At 41.6% G+C, this 24,122-nt stretch overlaps 1 protein-coding gene across 1 annotated transcript in view; it reads right to left on the reverse strand.

Annotated features, from left to right (window-relative positions):
- The window catches only part of SFXN1 (sideroflexin 1), a 25,382-nt gene extending 8,325 nt beyond the window's left edge, over positions 1 to 17,057 (reverse strand). Inside the window, exons 1-6 of the mRNA XM_035559867.2 lie at positions 16,947 to 17,057; positions 5,883 to 6,057; positions 5,094 to 5,264; positions 2,743 to 2,841; positions 1,575 to 1,650; positions 487 to 572 (exon numbers count right to left, since the gene is read on the reverse strand). Of these exons, the coding sequence (XP_035415760.1) occupies positions 487 to 572; positions 1,575 to 1,650; positions 2,743 to 2,841; positions 5,094 to 5,264; positions 5,883 to 6,046 (596 nt within the window). The 5' untranslated portion in view covers positions 6,047 to 6,057; positions 16,947 to 17,057. The remainder of the gene's footprint in view (positions 1 to 486; positions 573 to 1,574; positions 1,651 to 2,742; positions 2,842 to 5,093; positions 5,265 to 5,882; positions 6,058 to 16,946) is intronic.
- Between the last annotated feature and the right edge of the window lie 7,065 nt (positions 17,058 to 24,122).

Genomic DNA, 24,122 nt, shown 5'->3' on the forward strand with positions numbered 1-24,122 from the left:
TGCTTTTAATTTGTTTTTCCTTATTTCTACTCTTAGTCCTAGTCAAATTAGAACATATATATAAAACTTTGCTGCTGAGAAAGTGCATATTTCTGTAATCTCAGATAATTAAATAGAACTCCAAAGCCTGACTTCTATGACTAACTTCTGTATGTGGGATTTGAAGCACCATTTTTGAGATGATTATATTTTTCCAAAGTGCAGTTTGTATCTAAAGGGCCCATGTGATCGTGTCTTGAAGGACAGGTACTTGGTTTCTGAGATCTAAGACTGAAAAACTAAATGGATATTTATCTGAAGAGAATAAGGATGTTCTATTTTATACGTGTCACCATCAATCAATCAAAACAAGATCATGCATGAGGTCTTTGCAAGGTTCAGAAACAGGTTAAAGATACATAATGTTCTTTATTTAGTACCTTGCTGATCTAAAAACTCAATAACATCCTTTCTTCTAGAATGAGTGATCTTCATTCTTTTCCCTACCTTTGTCTCATTAGTGGAATATTAATGCAGTTAGCAGCAGCAACAGCAGCAAAAGGAACAAATCGTCCTATAAGAGGTGAGACATGCTATGAAAAGGACAGAGGGAAAAGAAAAAACGAAAAATTATTACATAATCATTTTTTCAAAAGGTCATATTCAGATGCTTCATGTGTTCATGACAGACCAGATTAATTTCCTTTAAATTAAAATTCAGCAAAAAGTCACTGGTGGGACAAAGGCAAAAAAAGAAACAAGACCTAAGTTATAAGCACTTCAGTCAGGTGAGTGCTGTCAGGAGACTGGCAAAAATGATCTTAATTTAATAGCATCACTGCAGACAAGTGTCAGCTTCTGAGCACGCTTGTCAGCCCAACAGTAACACTAAACAGACCTTAACTTCACTGCCTCCACTGGCAAGGTTACAGCCAGCAGCATTTGTAATAGCTTCTTCGCATCTACAGGCACTCACTGTGCAAAGCTATTCACCTAGCTTATGTCTTGTATAGTTGGAATTGCATTGGTTGTCAATGCTGTACCACTCCTAGTATACTACAGCATAAACAGAGAGGTATAAAATAGAATTTTTTTTTTTTTGGTAAAAAATCTTCCTTCTTGAACATGCCGTGCATTTCCTGAAAGAATTTGAGTTTTCTGCATTTAAGAGAAGCACCTCTTTATGTATTCTTTAGCCAGCCTAGAGTAGGCTTCCATGTTTGCAGAAGTGATACTGCACCTTAAAAACACACCCATACAGTTCATGGTTTAACAGTCCCACATTATTGTAATTACACATCCACTCCAATTAACTTTCAAACACCACTGGATACTTTGACATGTTAAAAAGAAACTGCAAAAAAGTGCACTTACATTGGATACTTTTTGTGTTATGAAAACAGCAAGTATAGGACATTTAAAAATATATATAAAAGCATCCATTTGGGGGAAAAATAAGATTGGGATCTAAAGAAGGCAATTACAACTCCATAATGGGAGCTGTGCACAACATGACATAGGCACAGGAGGAGAAATGAGACATTTCATAGAACGCCAAAAATCTCATTAAGAATGGAAAAAAGTATCGGTGATACCTTTGTTAGTGCGTTCAGTCCTAAAGCTGTTGCAACAGCACCTGTGGTAGCAGAAACATAGGCTGTTCCCAGCTGGCTAAAACAAAAATAAAAATGTTTGCACATGCACAACAATTACATTTATTGCATTTTCAAAAATAACAGCCTTTTACACATGCAGTTATCCCCCTCCACCTATGAAATTTAAAAAGTAGACCTTTCTGTGACACTGCAGTAAGAAAACGATGGAACAGTCAAATGGGACAATAAATTAAACACTTTTCTTTCGCCATCGGTAGAAACAACATGCAGACAACATTTTAACTTTGAACCAGGTTCTACTGATTCTGCACTGCTATCTGTTCAGCATTTTCTCTTGCATCTGAATGCACACTTTCAAGAATTTAGTTCTGTGTTTAATTTCTTAATTGCTTAAACTAATAAAATCAGTTTAGATTTCTAAGGCCATGTCTGCAAGAACAATTGAAATCAACTGTACAAAAAAACCATAAATGTAGCTATGCTGTAAACACCCAAATCCTACTCAATATGCCCTAAACCACACTTTATATAATTACTAGCTCAGAGGTGTCTGTACATCCTCTAATCCACTGCTTCCTACCAGACATCTACAGGAAAGCCAGTCTCAAAACCAGGAAGCTAAGCACTGCAATTCCACAGTCTCCTACTCATGATTTCTAGCTCTCTGCACCTATTTAATCTCTCTCTTTGCCTTCAATTAAAGTACTGTACAGACCAATTCCTTGAAAGGTCCTCTTTGCAAGTAAGCACAGAGTATTGTGTGCACTACACTGCAGGACACAGAGAGGAAGGTAGCACTGAAAGACACCTGGAGATCTACACAACACATCAACTTAGAAATACCCTAGTATAACACCAAAGTGAGAGCATTTTCAAGTGGGTGACTGATCAATGCAACACAGACTGCTCTTAAATCCTGTGCTGTTGATAAAGTGCTTATGACTGAGGTGCTTAGGCTTATCTTTAAGGGCAGAAACAGAGGTCTCACCTCCATCATTCTCAGGCTTCTTGTCTATGAGTATCAGAATGATAATAAACACAGATAAACAAACTTATCTATCATCTCAAACTGTAAAGACCAACCTTGTTCCAGTACATCAGAGAGCAACTTATAAACATATCAGAAGTATCTGGTTCAGTGTCTGACCTGACGGTAATTGGGGCATCACCACTCCTGTTCGTGTAATTTACTATAGCATTGAAGGACTGGTTAATCCACTGCCAGAAAACCACCGCTGGTGTCGTTCTTGAAAAGAGAAACAATTATTAGCATTTTTGAAAACACAGTCGAATCAACAGCACAGAAAAATGATTACAAATCAAGAAAAGCCTATGCAAGCAGCAATCATGCAGTTTCTTGTTCATCTGAATAAAACAATTCAGTCAATGAGATACTGTCTTAATAATGAAACTACAAGCTACTCCTAAGATTAGATTTTAAAAGCACTGAAAATAAACTGAAAGGTTCACTTGGGACAACGGTTTGTAGTAATAACAAAACCATTACAGCAAACCTCCCAAAAAAAAAAAAAAGAATGTCTGTTAAGAACTAGAATACTTTCCTATTGTTATTATTCCTTTACAGTTGACTTGTTCTCATTAAAAGCTCCATAAGTGACTGAGAATTGGGTTTTAAGAGATACAGTTTATCTTCTCAGTCTTCAAAAAGCTAATATGACCTCAGCGTTTAATATATCTCCAAGACACTAAAACATTCAGATACATGGAAAACCAAAGATGACATTCCAAAATGAAAATTATTTGTCATGCAAATATCTGGATGTTTAAGGAGTACAGGTACAGCACAGAAATTAATCTGGTTCAGTACAGCATTAATGATGGGTCAAAATGACCAAGCACAAGGAGTTCTCATAAACGGTGCCACTGCCAGTATGCAGATGCCTTAGGACTCAAAGGTGCTGGCTTGTGAATGTGCGTGAGGGGGCAGCAAAACAAAAAAACAAACATTCTGCACAAGTCTCAGAGTCCCTATTTGCCAAGCTAATGTGGCAGTGACAATAAAGAAATGTGGTTCTCACTGAAGGGCTAAAATGGACATTAAGAGCACACAAAAAAAAGCAGTAGTTGTACGGATTATTCTGCAACAAGCAGGAAAGCAAGGAAGAGATGCTAGAATAAGAAGGTGTGTGTCTGTCATGAGGCTTTGATTCTGAAATAGGAAGATAAGTTATTTCATAAGACTGCAAAAAATGAAAGATAACGGAAATTTGAAATTGTATTCTTACTCCCTCTAGTTTCTGGTATCTGAATGAGAAACCAAAGTAACAGTGATAAACTAGCTGGATTTTCTCCATCAGTACTGCTGTTCTTTCTCCTTTCTTCTTACGCATGAGCAACTCTTTCCTGACTCATCTGTTCCTGTTTCCTTGCTACTGTGGTGGTAGAGGATGTTAGGCCCACTGCAAAGGTCAGGCATGACTCACATTGCTTTACTGCGTGCCTAAAAGCCCTCATAGGTATAATGAGGAATTTGCTTCTCCCAGTGACCAGCAGTAACCAGAACACAGCGGCACGCAGTAAGACAGAGCCTAAACTGCATCATCTAAACACTTCTACAAAATCTTCTGCTAAGGGTTTGGTCCTAATAAACCAACATCTTCCAGGCTAAAACAACCTAGTTTTGAATCTGAGTGACTATGTGAATAATGTTAAAAAAAAAAAAAAAGAAAAAAGTATAGAGCTGCTGTATTATTATATTATGTATAAGTATTGTAGATGATAACAGAACATGCATAAAAGAATAACCACTTAACAGAAAGCAGTACTCGTGAATGGGCAATTAGACTGATTGTTTTATTCGTTATCTTGGCTGTTTTTTAAAAACACAGCAGAGTGCTTTCCAAAATGACTGTGCCTTTCTGGAATGGGTGAGTCAAGAATTTGTAAAATCTTGCTTCAAGCATACAATTATTATTTCCTGTGAAATTTCCATTAATTCTTGCTAACAAAGCATTGTTTCACAAAAATATTTCTAACACAAAGACTACTAACAGAAGTCCACTGACTTCTGGGGACTTCACTGTATCAGTGATTCAAGAACTATAAGGAAATAGAAGGATCAACAGGAGCTGGAGAACTTGATTAATGAAGGACAGAAGCATAGTTAGTACTTACTTGGCAGAAAGTATGTCCTACATGCCAAATCTCTAAGCTTAGAGATTCCCACGTATCTCCGCCTCTTTGTCCTTCACACAACCCTCCTACAAGGATGGGGTTTTGGAACATTCAACTTTCCCAGTTTGGAGAGGAAAAGAGGGATATTTGGTGAAGGAGTAGAAGGGGCCAAGGGCTTATCTCACAGCTACTTCTAGAGGAAACCACTAATCAGTGTGGGTGTGAGGGAAAGCAGAGAGAGAAGAGAAAAAGAAGCAGAATTTTACATTTTCAAATATTTATTACACATCTTCTAAAATAACACTGATTTTCACTTAACCATTTGCTTACAAATTAGATATGTGTAACACCGCCATTACTTACCTATAAAAGGTCATCATACAACCTGTGATAGTCATGTTCATGGGTACCTGAGCTGACATTCGGCCAATCAAGACCATCTTTTCACCAGTGTCTGGATGAAAGGCTGAATCATAGATATATTTTGCTCTCCACAATTCATTTTCAGTCAACCCAGGTGCCACGATACCTTGCCTGGGGACAAATTGAAAAAAAACAAAGCAACAGCAAAAAGCACAACTGTTACAAAACGCTGCAACTTCCAGAGACAAATGTAACATCAGAGGGTTTGGGGATATTCATACTAAGTTAATCTACCCTCATAGCTAGCTTGTAGGTCTTCAGCTTTTAAATGAACTGGCGAAATAAAAAGAATCAAAACTCCTAGCAGATTTTATGTTGGCTGAGTCAATATATCCAACATCAAACTTCTATTTACTCAAACCGTATTAGGATATTAGTGCTAAAATGTAGAGCTAAAATCTCTGGAGTCATTAGTTTGAAACTTTGAAAATTTACCTGGATTTAATAAACTACATGCCCCAACAATATAACACGTAAGAGGCAGTTTTAAACACTGTTGTCATATTAACTGTTTTCAGATTTAGACACTTCTGTATTTTCAAAAACTTAATAGAGTTTCTCAGATGACGTAATTTCCCCATTCATTAGCAAATTTGCTAGCGTTTCAAGCCTGAAATAAGAAGACAGGGCGATACAGTGTCTTAAGTATTTCCTTTAAAATATGTAACTGTATGCTTAGCACTGTCATGGTTTCTACGGGCCAGCATTAAAAACAACTAGCGGCCATACCTGTAATCATGCACAATTTGTCTTGCATTTTCCAGCTGGGCATCAGATAACAAAATGTTCCGGGGGTCTGTTACAGTAAAGAAGTGACTGGCTCGTCCAACGAAAGTGCTTTGATCCCATCGGGGCTCCTTGATATTAATATTTAATGGTATATCTGCAGACATCTTCGAAAACTCTGGGATGAAAACAGGAAAATTTGCAATTCAGAATTACCCTTACTTCATAATGCGTCTATAACCTGTGAGACTCTAGAATGAGAAATGGTTATGCTTGCAGCAAATGAAGAGATGCACATCTTGCAGAACTGAGTTTAAAAGAGTATGTATATACAGAAAGCAGATGATGTTAGACATCATAATAATTTTAATGAGGTTGCTATTCATGTAAGTAAAAAACTTTAAGGAAAACTTAAAGAACTTAAACGTACAAAAACATTTCTGTGCCTGTTTCCTCAAGACATTTATATGTTGAATGTTTTACTGTAAAAGTATGATTATCTGAGGGTGAGGATGCAAAGTATTGTACTAAGAAGAAGCTGTACTAAATAAAAAGATACTAAACAGAAATTTGGGTTATTTGAATGATGAATTAGTGTTAGATAAAAATGTTGTCTTAAAGGAAAAGAGAAATTAAATGCTTCAAGAGATCCCTGAAGAACTGTTACAAAGTGCAGGAGCAGAAGAAATATTTTACAAAATCCAGCTAACATCTCTGGCATTGCAAAACAAAATCACAAACCCCAAAGATTTTTTTTTAGTAAACGTTGTTTCTCTAAATCCGCGTTCTAACAAAACAAAGATTACATAATGCAACAATTTACCACAATACGAACGCATGACTGATTCTCCTACTGATATGTCAAAGATGGCAAAAGATCTACCATGAAGGGCACTGCTAACATGCTTGTGCATTTATCGGGTTTAGATGCCAGAAAATTAAAAATTTAGTTTAGTATGACTAAAATTACGTTATGGAAGTAGTGGAAGAAGGGCGGTCTCTGCAAAATACAAGTGATATGAGCTTTAACTTTCTTCAAAGAAATTTCTGTAACATATTAGATGGCCAAAAAATCCTCCAAATAGTGCTTGTTATGGCTGAATTAAACTGGATCTATAACAATACAGATGTTGTCGTCACATAGCATTTTATCTGTTTTAGTAGGAAAAAGATCATCATATTGAGGACAATTGACATACATAAGCTGCCACTGCAGTGTTTTCATCTTAACTCAGATTTTTGATGGGATGTTCTTTACCTCCTGCTAACAAACATTAGGAATGCCGTGAAGCTGTCTGAGCCGTTTTTGTCAATTTAATGAAACTTGTATGATGGAGAAGTGAAAAAAGAAATCACCAACAGAAAGTAACTATGGATACAGACTGTCTTCGTCATAACAAAATGGGAAAAAAGGAGTGACAGTCATGAAATCTGAAGAAGCAAATGTCCATCCCTCAAATGTAATTATGATCCCTCTCTTCTACCACAAGTGGAAAAACCTGGAAGTCATTGGAGGAGTAAATTCAACAGAAATAAAGGCCTACAGCCCTTTGTCTATAAAAACCACACCTAAATTATCAGTGTTAAGGGACAGGGAGGAAAAGGAGACTAATGCATATTAAGATGACACTATACAGCAATATTTCTAGCAAAAAAAGAAGAAAAAAATAAGTCTGTTCTTGAAAGGGAGCAAAAACAGATCACAAGACCATAGCCATAGAAAAAGGACAATATTCAGCTTTGTAACATCCTCATAGGAACCAGGAAATCCACTTTGTAAGCAGACAAGGACCAAGTAAGAGTCATTCTGCCTTGAACCCCGTACCAGTCGGAAGGGCTTTTACGAGTGTGAAGCATCCAGGGAGAAGTATCCGATCTTCCCTCCTCTTACCCACGTTTTTATGCTTATGTAATAGCACAAGCACGAACCTCATTTAGGACTTTGGTGGTTATCATCATTGAGATTTAATTACAATGAAAACCTAGTTAGTGGTCGCCTACTGTTTTATGGTACACCGTAGGTACATTACAGGGAGAAGTTAGTTTCCCAACGCATCAGCTGCCAGAAGGAACTGCCAATGACATTCAGATTGCTCAAACCCTTCCCAACATTACATGTGCTCATGAAATCAATAAAACCCGTGTATGCATAAGCACGATTTCACCGAACACCAGACACCATTGTAAAGCTGTAAAGATAAGGCAGCAAGAATGCAGAATAATTGCATTATAAATGAAGATAAGCAATGTCCAAAGCGGAATTGGCCGGTATGTTCTACTCAGCATCGCCAAATATTCGAGGCAATGTCCCACACACGTGGTTAATTAAGAAAGCAAAGTAACCTACTGCTCATATACCAAAATTTTAGAACCTGGGATAGATTAAATAAACAATAACGAAGGGTTGTCCTTCAGCACGGTCACCATCACAGCATGGCTAATACCTGAATGATGAAGTGTTATAACTTAGCCAGTATTACTGAATAAGCTTCTTAAAAAAATAATAGAAAATCCTGACGTGATACCACTAAATAAAAATGTCCTTCCTTTCTTACATTTACTGCTAATTATGCAACATTTCCTTGTCTAATTCATCAAATTAAAAAACAAACCAAAAACATTTAGGGTATTTATGTATTATTTTTATGTTTAGCTTGTATTGTCTAAGATAGAATAGCAAAAAATTATTTACTATTCAAATTATTTTCCCTGTTAAACTCATTATTGGCTGGCAGCTTGTATTAGCACCTTTACTACGCACTGAGACAAGACTTCCCTACAGCGATGGCATGGATCATGGAAATGAGGATTCAGGCTGAGTTTGGAGATCAGAGTTCTCGTGCAGAACATCTGAGTGGGAGATGCTCCTCAGGTTTCTTCTCCCTCTCTTATTACTGTACCATCACAGATGCCTTCCCACAAAGAGTGATGTGTGAAAGAATAGAGCATCTTCTGGTCTAAAATGGTGATACCTGGTTTTGCAAAGCAGTACCCTATGAAAGCAGGGTGAACTCATTTACTCAAAACTCTTTCCCACTAAAGAAATAATAATCTGCACATTGGGGCTGGGAAGTCATTCTATGAATACTTCCTGATTGGTTCAGTAATTGTGGGAAAGTCTAAGTTTCAATATTTTTGTAATTTAATTATCGGTTTCATTAGGAAAGATTAAAAACTACTTAGGATAACTTATGTTAATCTGTTTAAAGCTGTCTAATGAACACTTAAGAAAGCAGTCCATAAATAGAAGCTCTTTGCTTTCTTTTCAGTCTGATCAGCCAGTGCTGAAAAATTGCTTTATATACTCTACTGGCTTGTCTGTGAATTGCTTTTGTTGCATAGGACACCTCTGTCCACAAAAACAAGCCCTTGAATAATAAGAAAACTAAACAATAAGGATCATCTTAGTATCATTACACTCCATTTCATTTAGCCTACCCTAGTGGAGGTGGATCTTTAGAAAACAGAAGAGGGACCACTGCCACGTCCTATCTTTATCCCCTCCTCACTTGCGGGCTCACTTTGTGCTGGTTCTGATGTTCCTCGAGCCACGTCACGTGTGCTGATTTAGCTTCACTCAACTCACATCACAACAATTTAGTAATGACCATCAGTGGCCCCAGATAAACTGACACGAGAGTGTCTATCCTTCCTAAAACATGCCTTCATCTTCCTCTACGGACGTACCCTAAGGAAAAGGCTGGGATTTCACGTAGCTGCGTGGGAAGCCTGCACTGGCCAAGTGAATGGTTAGCAGCTGATGACTTGTAATCAGAGCTGCTGGCCCCATGTCACCAGTGGGAATCGAGGTCTGTACTCTGATGCTCCAGCACCCACATCAGCTTACTGCTTTGCTCAAGTTGGAGATCTGCAGCTCCTGGAGGAGCCGGGCACAGCGCCTAACCCTAAACCTGCAGACAAGACCATCAACAAGAAACGTAAAGCATAGACAGCTCTAAATGTTTCAGCCTGCCAGAGTCAAGAGATTGAAAGCATACAGTACAGACGAGGCAAATGGGTGTGGGAGAGACCCTACTAGCTGTAAATTGGGAAAACTCCCACTTCCTGCATGTCTACACAGGGAAAATAAAAATAAAAGGCATGATGGTAGAAAGTTAACGTGATTGAGACAGCAAGTGTAACAGTCATCAGGCTGTCTGTAAGGCATGCTAACAGAGTAAAAACACCCCAAAGACAAGACACAACCACTCTGGTTGCCAGCACCAGGTAGAGCTCCTGCACCTCCTTAGGCAGACTAAGCAGCAGCAGCAGCTTGTCAGCACACGCTTCAATCTCTCTTTCCCCTTGTAAAAAAGGGTTAGCATGGCAGCAGCAAAAAGCAAACCAGCTGGAAAACGGGAAAACACACATTAAAGGACGATTCCTTGGCATGTACTACAACAAAAAGTCATGCTTGAAATAGCTGCGTTTGTTTAAAAAGATGTCAGCAGCAACGGGAAACGTGGACTTTAACATCAGCAGTCTTTGCAAAGGTATATGGGCTCCACTTTTGCTGGTGTTCACCCTGCATAAGTTTAGATCTTATGCAAAAAGGGATAAAAACTTTATATGACTGCTATTTAAGCACTCAGAAATGTTTTCTTCTAAATGATGTGACTGACATAATTGCCTTGCACTTTAATAACCTAACTAGGAACAATGCTTTTCTAATTAAGTTTAAAATACAAGTCATAAAGGCTGTGGCCATGGACAGACCACCAATGCACACAAAGGAGGAAAAGATGCATCATACAAGGGAGTGTAACAGTTCAGACACTGGAAAAATACAATGTGGTGACACACAAAGCTTGCAGTGAAGTAGAAAGGCTGCTAAGGTTGCCAGTCTCGGGACTCTGAGTCACAGATCTGCTACAATGCTGCTTGGCTAAGGCAGCCAGGGAACTTCTGCCCTGAAAATTTGCACATTTTCCGGCAAAATATTTTTAGAATAAAAGTACCATTGCTTGTATTAAACAGACTGCACGATGCTCCTCACGATTTATCACCCCTAGTAGTAAATGTTAAAGAGGGAAGTAAATCCCATAAAGCGAGGCCATAAGCCAGTAAAATGCCTGTGTGCTCCGAAGGGATGCTCTTGTAAACCAAAATGTCCAACCCGGAAGTAAAAATGGTGACTGTGCACAAATATGGTTTCATCAATATATTATCCAGCAACATCAAGTTGTCATCATAAACTGAAAGGCAGGATTTTTAAAAAATTATTTATTTTTACAAGGGAGATCATAAAGCCGCAGTAAGTACAAAATTCTCAATTTAAGTTGCTGCAATAATATTTTACCTAGCTGTCACCTTAATTTTCAGATACAATTTTAGAGGTGTGCTGCTGTTGGCATATCCATTCAAATACTCAATAACAAAAGCATCATAACGAAACTATTTACCATTTAATTATTATTTTAAATACAAGGCTTTGTCAAAGGTGTAGCCCCAATATCTTCAGTGATACAATTCTCAACATACACGCCCAAGATTTAAGCTCTAATTATCCAAATATCCATAACAGAATTGTGTGAAGGAAAAATAGAGGACACTTAGGTTAAAGTAAAGTAAAATAAATCTATCTGAACCCTGAGATAAGTGGAAAGTTTGCAAAGGGATTGCAAAGTAAATGTACAAATCTTCTAGAACAAAGGTAAAAATGTTTACTTTGCTACAGCCAGCTAATAAAGGCAAGCCTAGACAACTACCTAACACTTAACTGTGCATATAAAACCACCTGAATTTATTGTTCCTACAGCTATTGCTACTCAGTAAGCACCAACAGAGGGGAGACTACCTGCATAATAGGACAAAAACGTGAATTAACAGCACCTTAAATTTTAAGGTGGAAAAGTAAGCAGTAAAATTACCCAATCTGATCTTGAAACACCCTTCTATCCCAAGCAGAGGATTTGGGAAACAACGTTCATTTCACAGTTGCTTAAATTATTAAAATAATTCATACTGAAGTGGCACTTTGAAGGCACGCTCAGCACTGCTGGAAAGGATAAATAACAACTGCAACATCATAACAGCCAAACACTTCACATCTGTCATGGAAAATACACCGTAAGGAAAGAAATAATGCACATCTTCACTGTTTCAAACAACTGAATAATTAGAAAAGCATTTAATACTTGCAAACCCCGAAGTTAGTAATAGTCCAACTAGTAAATTAGACCAGCAATAAAGAACTGAATGTCCTCTGGCCTGTTCATATTACTAAACTCTCTGGTTTCCAAAATGCCCGTGGAGAACGGCTGCTAAATCCTCTCTGTGCAACAGGATTGTTTGGGTGAGCATCAGCTGCTGGGGGCAAAACTGCTCTAAAACTGCTGTAAAACTGCTCTGCATGGCACTCTAGCAGCCCGACAGCGTGGGGACTGCAGCCCCGTGACAGCGAGGGTTTTGGCACGGTTTGGCTCCCCAGCACTGACGCAAGCTTTGACTACCCACGTTCCTCACTTCGGCTGTTCCTATGGATCGAGGTATGTTTTCAGAAGCCTAACTGAGATCATGCGTTCATAAACTTTCTACATCTTACATGAGCGCCAAGCCAGACGCAGGGCTGTGCCAAAACCAGCTGCCAGGAGTTCAGCTGCAGGACCAGGGCGAGGTGGTTCCGCAGACCACAGGCAGATAGAGGTGATGATGCAAGCCTGCGGATCACAGGGAGGAAACCAGATTTGCTCTCCGAATCTCTCTGCTGCCTCCTCATCTCTCTCCCTGACCCTCTCCCAGTTCGGGAGAAGGAAAACCCAGAGGGATGGTAAAACTTACTGACCATCATTTTGTGCTATGCCTGCGAGCCAGCGTTTGTGACTACAGACCTTTCAGAATAAGTAGGTTTTACCAATAAATGAAGTGTCATGCCCCAAAATAAGGTCTTTTTTATCTTAAGAGAAACTTTCAACTCCATATTTTTAGTAACCTTCTACAAAAATCGTCATTTTAAATCAATGACTTTTTGACTATGTCTTTCAACCCCTACTGCCAATCAGGGGACCTTGAAATGCCCCAGTACTGAGCACACTCCCATTTCTTGTCCTCTCTGATCAGATGGAGTCATCTGCAAATTCATATTGTAATGCTTAACATGAACACAAACTGGAGAGAAAAAGGGGGCTTAGGAATAACCAAGAGTGTCCTCTCTTAAAAAAAATAATTACATAAAACTCAGCACAAAGTCTAATCAAGAATGTTAGGACGACTGCATTTAGATGTGCTGCAGAATCAGCAATGGCAGAAGACTTTAAACCTCGTTTAAAGGTCAACAATAGCAGTTGCAACAATTCTCCAAAATGCAGATTCAGGAGTTGTCAGGAGTTCAGGAGTTCAACTCTCCCCTGTTCTTTTTCCAAGTTCACATTGCAAACCTCACACTGAACATCATGTAACCGCTTCTCAAGCTGAAGCAACAGCCCAAAGACTACCAACGGCTATTTATTTCTGACAGCAACATGCCACTCAATTTTGAACAACCCAGACATTTGATAATTTATCTCAACATGAACAAAGGGAAATGTGGTTGAAAACAACAAGTGAGGTTTTACAGAAGTTTAAACTGCATTTGCTACCAATAATGCTCTTAAGACTCAAACTAGGGGCTAGGCTCTGTTGCATGACTGGATAATCCAGGCAGGTATGTGATTTGGGAAATTCTGGGCAACCTAAACTCACACAGCATTGCGTGGATGATGAAAAGCAGATTTGCTCCTTTCCTTGGAACCATTTATATATTCATATGTTTTTTACCCTGTATTTTAACCCGTCCTGAAAAAAAAATCAATCCATAAATAAAAAACTCCATGTCTTTATTTTTTCCAGTCTCTAAGCTAAAACTGGGAATAGAGCAACAGCAAAGGAAATGTCTTGATGACATAACTGCACACCCAATTCTCCACGTCTGATTTAAGTACAGCTTTTTAAAGCTGTAGTCTGTTCTAAAGCTGGCTGTTTGGAGCCAGGAAGCATCCCTAATGTTAAAATGTCCATTCCTTGAGAGTCAGAGACCTTTCACCACTATTCTGCAGAGCAGAGAGGCATTTCTGACAATGGCTAAAGGATAAGAACTACTTATAGATTCCTAGGGAGTGTGATGCTGTCAGAGAGAATATTTCTGAGAGAAGCTAGGCTGAGAAGTACCCCAGAAGTTGGCTTTCCTGAACAGGTACGAAGCCCTGAATTCCCTTGAGGAGGGATCCTTTAGCAAACATCCTTAGATAGGATACTGGATAGGGTACTGCTTCACCCTCTGTCCAGAATTTTCTGTTCCTTTTTGCCTTTATGGGAGCCGGAGTCCAGATTAAAGCCTCCTGCACCTTCCCCTACAGGAGATTCTGTTAATGAGAGTGGCCTTTTACCTCTCTTGCACGCAGTTTCAGAAAGTCAGCAAACACTGAGCTGGGGAGGGAGAACACCTGGCCTCAAGAAGAGAAGTCTATGCTCAAAGTAGCATGGACATGATAATGAACATTGCAACATCTCACTTCTGGGTGCCCAACTCCCCAAAACCAAATGTGAAACCCTCCCTTACCAAGCAGTGGACACACGGATACCTCTAGCTTAAAAGAGAATTCAACTCAGCCTGCATGGAGGAGGGGAAGAGTAAATTCACCAATACAAATGCTGAAAGAAGGGTGTAACTTGCATGGTGTCCTTTACAAGGACTTAGACCTCTCACTTCAGGTGGTACTTCAGAGGCATTTACGTCAGATTATGATTCTGAAAATCTCCTGGGAGGACCTACGTGTTACTTTTTTAAAGGAGAATTGCAGTCACTTTTCCCCCATGAAAACCCATTAAAAATGGAAGGTAACAGCAGTACCTCTTTCTTACCAGAATCCCACTGTTATAGTTCAAAAGTTAGAGCCATGTGCTGCTGAAAACATTTCACGGGCAAATTAACTGGGATAGAGGAAAAAAAAAAAAAGTTTGACATACTTAGGCCCCTAGATCTCCATTCTCCAAAGCAGTCCCCTAACAGCTGGAGGTGCAGCTGTCAGGAGCCTGTTCTGGGCAATGAGAGATGTTGGCTGGAAAATCTTTAGGTTGAGAAAAGCATGTGCTGCTATAAAATGGGGAGAGGAACAGCTTCTCTTCTTCCTCTACCATATTTATAGACCAAACCAACCATAGCCTCTTGTTTGCTTCTGCAGAGCTCAGTTCTTTTGAAGCACCTCTCGAAGTGCTTTGATAGAAAAATATGTAAGAATCCTGTTAGGCCTTTTTATTCCTCAGATAATACACCGGCCCTTTTTAGGCCTCTTTTGCCTAAACAAACTCAATATCTTCATTTTCCAGGAGAAATGCCCTGGGAACAGCTGCTATGCTGGCTTAGGAGAAAAGGCAGGAAATTAACGACCTTCTGATTAGTAGAAGGTGACCCATTCTATTTTAAAACTACAACACACTGACAAAGCAACAGCAGAAATGCAAACTGAGCCATTACCCATATTTTGATTCCTCTGACAAAGAAAAGAACACAATGCATTCTCCAGGGATGTCGGTCAAAGTAGTATAATTAGTTCAAATGAGAAGTACTATCAGGTTTCCAGGGGAAAAAAGCACTTCTGCACGATGGCAAAACAACGTGTATCAAATTTATTAAGCAATGATATTCCTCTGTTTGCACTACACCTGCTACCAGAGTTTGCAAGAGGCAGCACAGCTGATGATGCAATGTACTTACACCAAATGTTAACAAACCCACTTGCCAAGTTTTCCTTTCCCAAATCTGCTTCTACCAGTAAAAATCTACTTAAATCACAAAAAAATCTTTGCACTATGATTTTTTTTTTCCTATTGCAATCATAAAAACAAATTGAATGCTGGAGAAGGCAAACCGTGGCAACACTACAAGATACTTTTTTTGCTTATAAATGTACATCCTGCTTGTAGCCTAGCAACAAAAGCAGCAGTCTGTGTGAAATGGACATAGTGCCTGCTGCTGGGGCTCTCTCCTCAAAACAGCAGCCATCTTTGGTGAGTAAGTTGACGAGAGATTTCATCATTCTGCGTTAAAGCCACCTCCAGATGTTAGCGGCTGCAGCAGCCAACTCGGCAGCGTGTGCTTTCTGTGTGCCATCCCTTCTCTCGTCGCTCCCACCGCAAAAGGTGCGCCGCAGGGACCTGTCACACCCTTACCTCTCCTCTTCACTAAGGAAGAAAAAGCTTCCTTGCTAATACGGGTTAACTCAAGGTCTTATTTCATTCCTGATTGCTGCAAGCTCGTTTCTGCTCCTTATTTCTAAAGCCCTGTGGTAAACTGAGGCAGGATTATCTGGCTGTACCCAGATGTGTTCATGGCCTTCTTCTGTAATAGATTTTCCACTATTTCATTTTTTCCTGATAGGATTTATACAGGTCATTTTTCAATTGCACTTTGGCACAAGGCCCGTCTTCGTTCCCTGCTATCTCAGTACCCGTTACAACAACAAATTATTCATAATTCAGTTGATAAATGAATCGATGCTCATCATTAGAACCCCTGGCTACCAGGCAGCCAGCCTCCAAGCTACCAGGCATGTTCCTCCCTGGAGAAGCTGATCACCTTGGCACGAAGGTTGCCTTCACCTGCCCACACCGGTACCCAGCTGTGATGCAGCACCCTGTGACACGGGCACCAGAGGCTTATTTTGGGAGGGATTTTCGAGGTGTGGAAGCAGGGAGCCGATATTTGTGCAGAGAGGATGACGCAGGGGGAGGCAGGCCTGGAAGCCCCCTCAGGCAGCTGTCCGCTGAGCCTGCAGCCAGCACATCCCCAGCAAAGGGCTCACAGGGAGCAGGGGCTGGGGAAGGGACGGGGTGCCCCTGGCGACAGCGGGGACACAGGGGACCTGTGGAAGGGGACCTTGGTGACAGATGGCTCCGGGCCTCCGCAGAGTGGCCAGGCTGACACGCGTGCCCGGTGACACGGAGCGGGGCCGGGCTGACAGACACGGGGCTGGGCCTCCGTGGAGGCCTTGGGCCCCTGCGGAGGGCACCGGGCTGCCGGGAACCGGGCTCCCGGGGAACCGCGCTGTTCCCCCCGCCCGCAGCCCAACCCCTCGCGGTGCCGGTACTCACCGCGGCCGCTGCCCGCTGCCGGCTCCGCACCGCCCCTCGCCCCGCCGCCCGGAAGAGGCTCTCGCGGACCCGGGGCCGGGGGAAGGCGAGCGGCCGCCCCGCTCCGCCCCGCTCCGCCTCCCGGGGCAGGGCAGCGCCGCGGGGGCGGGCGGCGCCGGGCTTCGGCACCACGGCCGGCCCGAGCGGGCCTCGGCGCCTCAGGGTCCGCCGGCGCTTCAGGGTCCGCCGGTGTTCCCGCCCCCCCCCCCCCTCAGGTCGCTCCCCTCCGGTGTTTGCCCGTCCTCAGGCGATCAGGGCCTCGAGTCTCGGAGCGGCTCAGGCCCTGAAATTGCTTCCAAAATTAAAGCAGGAAAAGCTGACGGAAGAGTTGCCAGAAATGTTACTTTTCCTCCCCAAAGACGGCACTGCTCGGTTGGTGGACAAATCGGGTCATCGGCCAGTGTAACGGGGACAACTTCTGAAGCAAAAGTACTGCTGGCCCGAACGCAGCTTTGACAACAAAGATTTTATTTATTTATTTATTTATTTATTTTACATACTTTCTCAATTTTGTCACTCCTGCTTTAATAAACATTGCAGGAATACTGCCAGCAGCTGGGAAATGTTCATAGGAAACCACAATAAATGAACCCTTAAAATAGAAAAATAATTTACTTTCATGTCCAAGTCCTTAAAAAAAAAAGTTCATTCATATGAAATTGATTCCAGCTGATGAGAACTTTCTTGCATATGGTGACTTAAAAATGACAGATAAACATGGATCTTTGATTTTGTTAGAAAGCTGGGGAATGGCTCACAGAGCATTTCATTCTTTTTGGTAATTATTTTCACTCCACGTTTGTAGCATCTGATAGCTCCTCTGTTTGAGATGAGATGTTCAATCATTCGATATTTTAAAAAATACAATAAGGATACTCAAGGTACCTGTTCTTCCTCCATCCCAGCTTCCAGATGAACATGACGATAGATGCACCCACTAGGTTGCTAAGACACGTCTCAAGTATCAGTTATGTTCATTAATATCTCAGATGTTAATTTGATAAGTCAGTAACACGTGAGCTGGTCTCACCCCATAGTTGAAGTGGTATCTTTTGGGGAATGGAGAAAAACGTGCAGTGATACAGCTGTATTGCATCCCATTTATATTCTGCAAACAGTGCTAGTTTAACTCTTGTGTACCAGAACAGCATACCAACATAGAGAGGCCAATTTATGGTTTTCAATGAAAAGCTAATCACAGAATCACAGAATCATCTAGGTTGGAAGAGACCTCCAAGATCACCTAGTCCAACCTCTAAGTTTCAGCTCTCATTCTGACATGGACACATCAAATCTCAGATGTCCAGCCATGTGTTTCCCCCATGGCTCCAGAACTAGTGTCTTACTTATGGATATGAACAATAATTGCATGTGCAAGTATTCCAGGTGAGAGTCCATCATGAAAAAATAAAAGCTGGCACTGATACTCTTGCACTGCATTTTTGTTGCACAACAAAATTGTTCACAATTTATTAACTTTTCTGCTAGTGTCTTTAGCTCTTTTTAATCTTGCCGGACAGATCTGTGTCCATGCCCACTGACAGATCAAGTACTGAATACACCTTTGAAGGTGTCCAGCCCTAACACTTGTTGCTAAAAGCAATGCACTGACTGAGCAGGAAAGACATCTCATTCAGAAAATGGAGACAGATGGATGTTGTGCATTGAAACAAATTAATCGCCAGTGGGGATAACTGATCCTGTGTTATATGGTTTACATTCTGAGGACTGGTGTCTTCTGCCTCTAACAATTCTCATCTCTGCCGAAGATACTAAATTGTTAATCTGTGTTAAAGCCACACGTATCCTTTCCTGAATGTCACAATAGACACTCTGCTCGCAGAATCTTGGATATAAATTATATTAGTACTTCAACTTCTATGAGCTGCTAAATGAAAAGCGATGGATAAATTCATTGCTGGAATTAATCATTTGCTCTATATTTAGTGCAGATGGTGTTGAACAGCTGCATAACTTCTCTTTCACTAGACTAGTTATTTCTCTCATCACTGAGAAAGAAATCTGTTTTTTTTTTTTCCGTGAATCTCGAGAAATTCTGAGATGGCTTTGACCAACCAGCCACAACTGCTCATGAACCAGAAAACTGGAAGGCAAACGAGTGAATATAGGTATTCATGTGGAATGGCTAACCTCCGGCTACAGGTATTTTCTACTAATCTTCATACTAAAAGTGCTTTAGGCTGCATTTAAAAATGCAGGATTCAGGAGGATGTGCCAGCTCCAGAAGTGTGCTTTGGCCTCATCCTGCTTCCATTCTGAGGTGAAACAGTGGAGTTAAATTACTGTGTTAGCATTAATAGTACTTACAGAAAGCACACACCTAGAGACTACAAGGGGATTCATCAAAGAAGCCCCACCTTAGCTCCACGTGAAGCATTCCTTTCAGTTATCTTATTTCCTAGGGACCGTGTTAATAAGACTCCTGCAGCCCCCCGGGTGTGCATTCAATCCTTTGTCTTTGCTAAACTAGAGATGAATTTAGCTGTCTGCGTGTTTTCACCTGAAAGAATTCCCGGACTGCTCTAGAGCAAACTCTTCCCTATGCTACCCAGAGCAGGAGGATTTCTGTTCTTTCACAGTTCCTGCCTCATCTAAGAAATGAGCTTTACTGTATTTACTTTCCTCAAGCTTCACTCTATTCATAATATTTACATTGGACATTAATGCTTTTCATGTTTTTTGCCATTTCAAATTGGCACCGGGAATCAGCCGACAAAACCGAAGAGCTGCTGTGCCTTGCAACTCTTAGCATAGCTCCCCAGCAAGCGGCACTACAGGACTAGCTTTCCAAAACCCTGTGTCACAAACAGCAGTCAGACAGAGGAAAGGCAAGCGTGGGCTATGTCAAGACTTTTCAGCTCGGTGAGAAAGGCAGTTAGTTGTGCAGCAGGTGGGAAGTGATGTGTGGTGACGGCCGGGGAGGTACGGAGCAAGGAGCCGGAGTGTGTTCAGCTGCTGGCTCTCGAGGACGGTGTTAGGAACTGGCCTTGGCACCGAGCTGACTGCTGTCAGAGGTTTGCCAGAAGAAACTCGCCACGTTTCTGGGAACTATTCATTAGCACTCACTTGATGGGAGGTGCCTGTGAAGGCTTGGTGCTGTGTTTTACTATCAGCAGCAGAATACTGGGCTAGGTCAACCATGAATTTATGTAGCATTTGTTTTGGCCTGCTGACTTACTGTGCATTATTTTTTTTTCCCAGAAAATCCAAACCCCAGACTGGAAGGGACGTTAGTACAGTCTGAGGAGTGCTCATAAATTCAAAGATTGTTTCTGTAAATGAGCTAGGGATTTCCGTGTCTGTATATCAAAAAAAATCACACTGTTTTCCCATAGTCTGAACTGCTAATGAATAAACTATTAACTAGGGAATTTTGGTCCAACAAACAAACAACTTTTTGGTAACATAAATTATACCGAAGCCTTATATAAGCTGATTGAGGACGAGTTACAGAATCAGTTAAAGATTTTGGCTCCGTCTGCAGTATTTGAACCTGATTTTAGGTTACTCATGCTATATTGTGCCAAGCTAAATTGATGCATACCAAATTTTCCTATCTATCTAGATGAAAACATGCAGTTACATCAGATAAGACTGGAAGCAAAAGAACATGAAAAGCCAGTCTGCATTTAAAAGGGACATAGCACTACATTTAAAGGCATAAACCAGCCTTTCAAGGGGATTAGGAAGCCATTTCTTCTATGATGTGGCTATTCCATAAATGTCTCTTGTGGGGTTGTTCATATGCTGAAGCACCTTTGCCAGGTGCTGTTGGCAGTCTGGTGACTAGGCAGACTGATGGCAGCTGTGGATGGAGCATGGGGCAGGAGGAGGGGTAGTTCCCTCCTGCTTTAGCACCATCCCATAGGGTCTCACAGCAGCTTCAACTGGGCTGGACAAATTATTTCATCATCCTCTTGGGACCATATGTTGGTAACTCATGACACTTTCACCTGCTCGCTCTTTCCAATGGATTTGGAAAATGGTAATTAAAACTATGAACCCTCAAATATTTATTGCTGCAGCTCTGCAGGATGGCACTTGAGAACCACTGACAATGTGTGGCAGCAGCGGATGACACGCACAAGGGCATGCTGCAACACGGGAAGGCATGCAGCAACGCAAACAATCTGGTAAGAGCAGCAAGTGACAACACAACATGGGGCAAAACAAGACACCACCACATGCAACAGCATTAACAGCACGGAACAGCATGTGACACCATGCCACAGTGTGATAGGTATACCTAGAAAGCTGGTAGAAGTACCTAGACAGTGGTGAGAAATTCATAGCAGCAGGAAATTCCTGGAAACAATTCCTGGAAACAATTCCTGGAGCACAATTACTAGAAAGCATTTGGGTATTTCTAGAAAAGCATTAGTGATTTCTTGAAAGCGACTGTAAATTCCAAGAAAGCAAATGTAAATTCCTAGTAAGGTGAAAGAAATTCTTAGGAAGCAATGGCAACTTTTCCTAGAAAGCAATACAAAATTCCCTGAAAGCTGTGTGGAAATTCCTAGAAAGCTGGAGGGAATCTCCCTTGAGATCACCAGGAGAAAATCCTAAAAAGGCATGTGAGATTTGTAAAAGGATGTAGAAAAATGCAAGAAAGAAATGGAAAATCCCTGGTCAAGTTGTGTATCCTGTAGTTCCTAAAGACCTGGGGGAAGTTCTTAGAAGGCAATGCTGAGAAAAGCACAAGAGGAAATTAACCACTGTAAACAGCGAGGGAAAAAGTGAAACTAGAAAGTAGATAGGATCAAATCCAAGAGTCTTCCCTAAATGCAACTTTTAGCTAGACCCTAATTTGAAACTCTCCTAAAGGGAGAAGACCAGCTTGAGGGACTCCAAATGTCAGTGCTGGCACAGCCAAACCCTGATGTGCACCCAGCCCAGCACCTCTGAGCCTCGCGGGACAGGAGCACGGGCAGCCCACCGGCTTTGAGGCCCCTGACCCTGAGACAGATTTTGACAAATCGGTGATGAAGCACAGGGAACATTTCCAGCTTTCGAAAACAGAGACTGCTCTGGGAGCTGCTGTTGCAGCAGCAGGGCAGGGAAAAGCCAAGGGCATTGAGGCAGCTGCAAAGACGTTCCTGACGTTACTGGGATGAACCAGTCCTGCCTGGTTTGGTGGGACTGGCACAGAGCCTGGAATGGAAAAACACGTGCAGATGAGGTGAGGTGAAAGTGCATTCGGGATTATGTCATGGTTTGGGGTCAGATTCATGGGTTTTTCAAAAGCTCAGATGGAAGTTGTGGCAGGAGGAATGAGGCAGACCAAAGCTGGGACCCTGGTTTGGGTTCTTATTGGGAATGTTGTCCTGTCGCTTCTGGTTTTTTATTTAACTCGCTGGAATATTTCTGACTGCCTTCAAGCCCAGACTGTGTGACTTGTAAGGAGCTTGACAACCAGCACCTTGCCTCCAAGAACAGTTTAATCCCTGTAGCTGAAGGTGGAATCCCGGGCTGGCCCAGCTGCAGCACCCCAAAGGCAGAAGGGCTGTCTGGGACTTGCAGCGGACGGCAGGACTTGTGGGAAGGGCACGGAGCTGCGTCAGGGAGGGTCAGGGTGGGCATTAGCAAACAGTTCTTTACTGTGAGGGCAGGCAGACATGGGAACAGGCTTCCCAGTGAGGTGGGTAATGCCCTGTGCCTGTCAGTGTTCAAGAGGCATTTGGGTAATGCCCTTCATACTGCACTTTAACTTCTGGTTAGCCCTGACATGGTCAGGGAGTTGGACCTGATGAGCTTTGAGGTCCCTTCCCACTGAGCTATTCCATTCCATTCCATTCCATTCCATTCCATTCCATTCCATTCCATTCCATTCATCATTTTTTTTCCTGGTGTTTCATTTAATTCTCTTTAATTCAAGGACCGTTTTTAGCTTGCCTATGGAAGGGCTGTGGAGCGTGACCATCCTGTCAATGTGCAATATTGTGCACATAATGTGCAATAATGTGTACTTATAAATCATCAGCTGTGGTGTAACACCCTGACTTTCCTCACCTGCCCCACCAACCTTTAGAGGAAACGGGCTTAGGTCAGTACCAAACACTTTTCACCATCACACATCTTGCATCAGAAAAAACTAAAGTCTGCTGGTAGAAGCGAAACCACCATCCACCAGTCAGGGGCTGGGCTGGAATATGGGAGAAGGATCCATTTTGTGCTGCTGGCTGGCACACAGCTCAGGAGTGAATTCATAACACCAGCTTAGGAGTGGAGAGTGCCACCTACCAAGCCATCTGCTAAGAAAATTGTATTATCTGTAGTTTTATCCACTGCTGCTAGAAATCACTAACACTCAGCTGTGGAGAGCTTTGCTGCTAATATATCTATTTGTATTCTTTTTATCTATCCACTCAGAATTAATTATTTCTCAGATTAATTTCATTCTAATGAATCATTCTGTAACACAGGCTTTATTTCATTTCTGAGGTACTAATTAATATGTCAAATCCATCTTTAACATTAAAAGTGCTGTCATTTTTTCCGTGACTTCTCTTTTGATTCATATATCCAATTTATCTGAGGGCCTAAAATGTCCATGCAGTATGGAGTGAAAGAAAAAAAAATGCAACCCATACAGGATGAAAAAAGTTATGCACATGAAAATAAAGCATAACTCAGCAGTGAGGGGGCAGTCCGTATTTTTGTGTTGACACACTGGTTTATGTTCTGTTTCACAGAGTAGATCCTCAGCAATCAACTGTGGAGGGATTTTTATATGTATGGAGTAGGATATAAAAATCAGCAGCACATGGAGTGCCTGCATTTGTCAGTGAGGTGATTGGGAAGACCGAGCTATGTTGTTTCAGTGAAGGCTTTGTGTTGGTTTGCTGTGAGTTTCCTGGCAGGGCTGTGCTGTGCGGCAGGGATGAGGGGGATGAGGCTGTTGGAGGAAGCGTTATTCCTTCCCCTGAGCTCTCCTCTCTTCACAGCAACATTTTATTCTCCTCATCCTCTACAGCTTGGCTCTGGACCCACTCTGGAGGAAAGCGTTGGCAGGGCTGTGATCTCTCTCCTATCCTGTGTCTGCAGCAGTTGGGAATCCCAGGAAGAGAAGGGGGGAAATTTAGGGTCCCCTGCCTGAGTGATTCCAGGGGGAGCCGC

This window comes from Cygnus atratus, chromosome 14, assembly GCF_013377495.2.
Source record: "Cygnus atratus isolate AKBS03 ecotype Queensland, Australia chromosome 14, CAtr_DNAZoo_HiC_assembly, whole genome shotgun sequence".
In the NCBI taxonomy this organism is placed as follows: domain Eukaryota; kingdom Metazoa; phylum Chordata; class Aves; order Anseriformes; family Anatidae; genus Cygnus; species Cygnus atratus.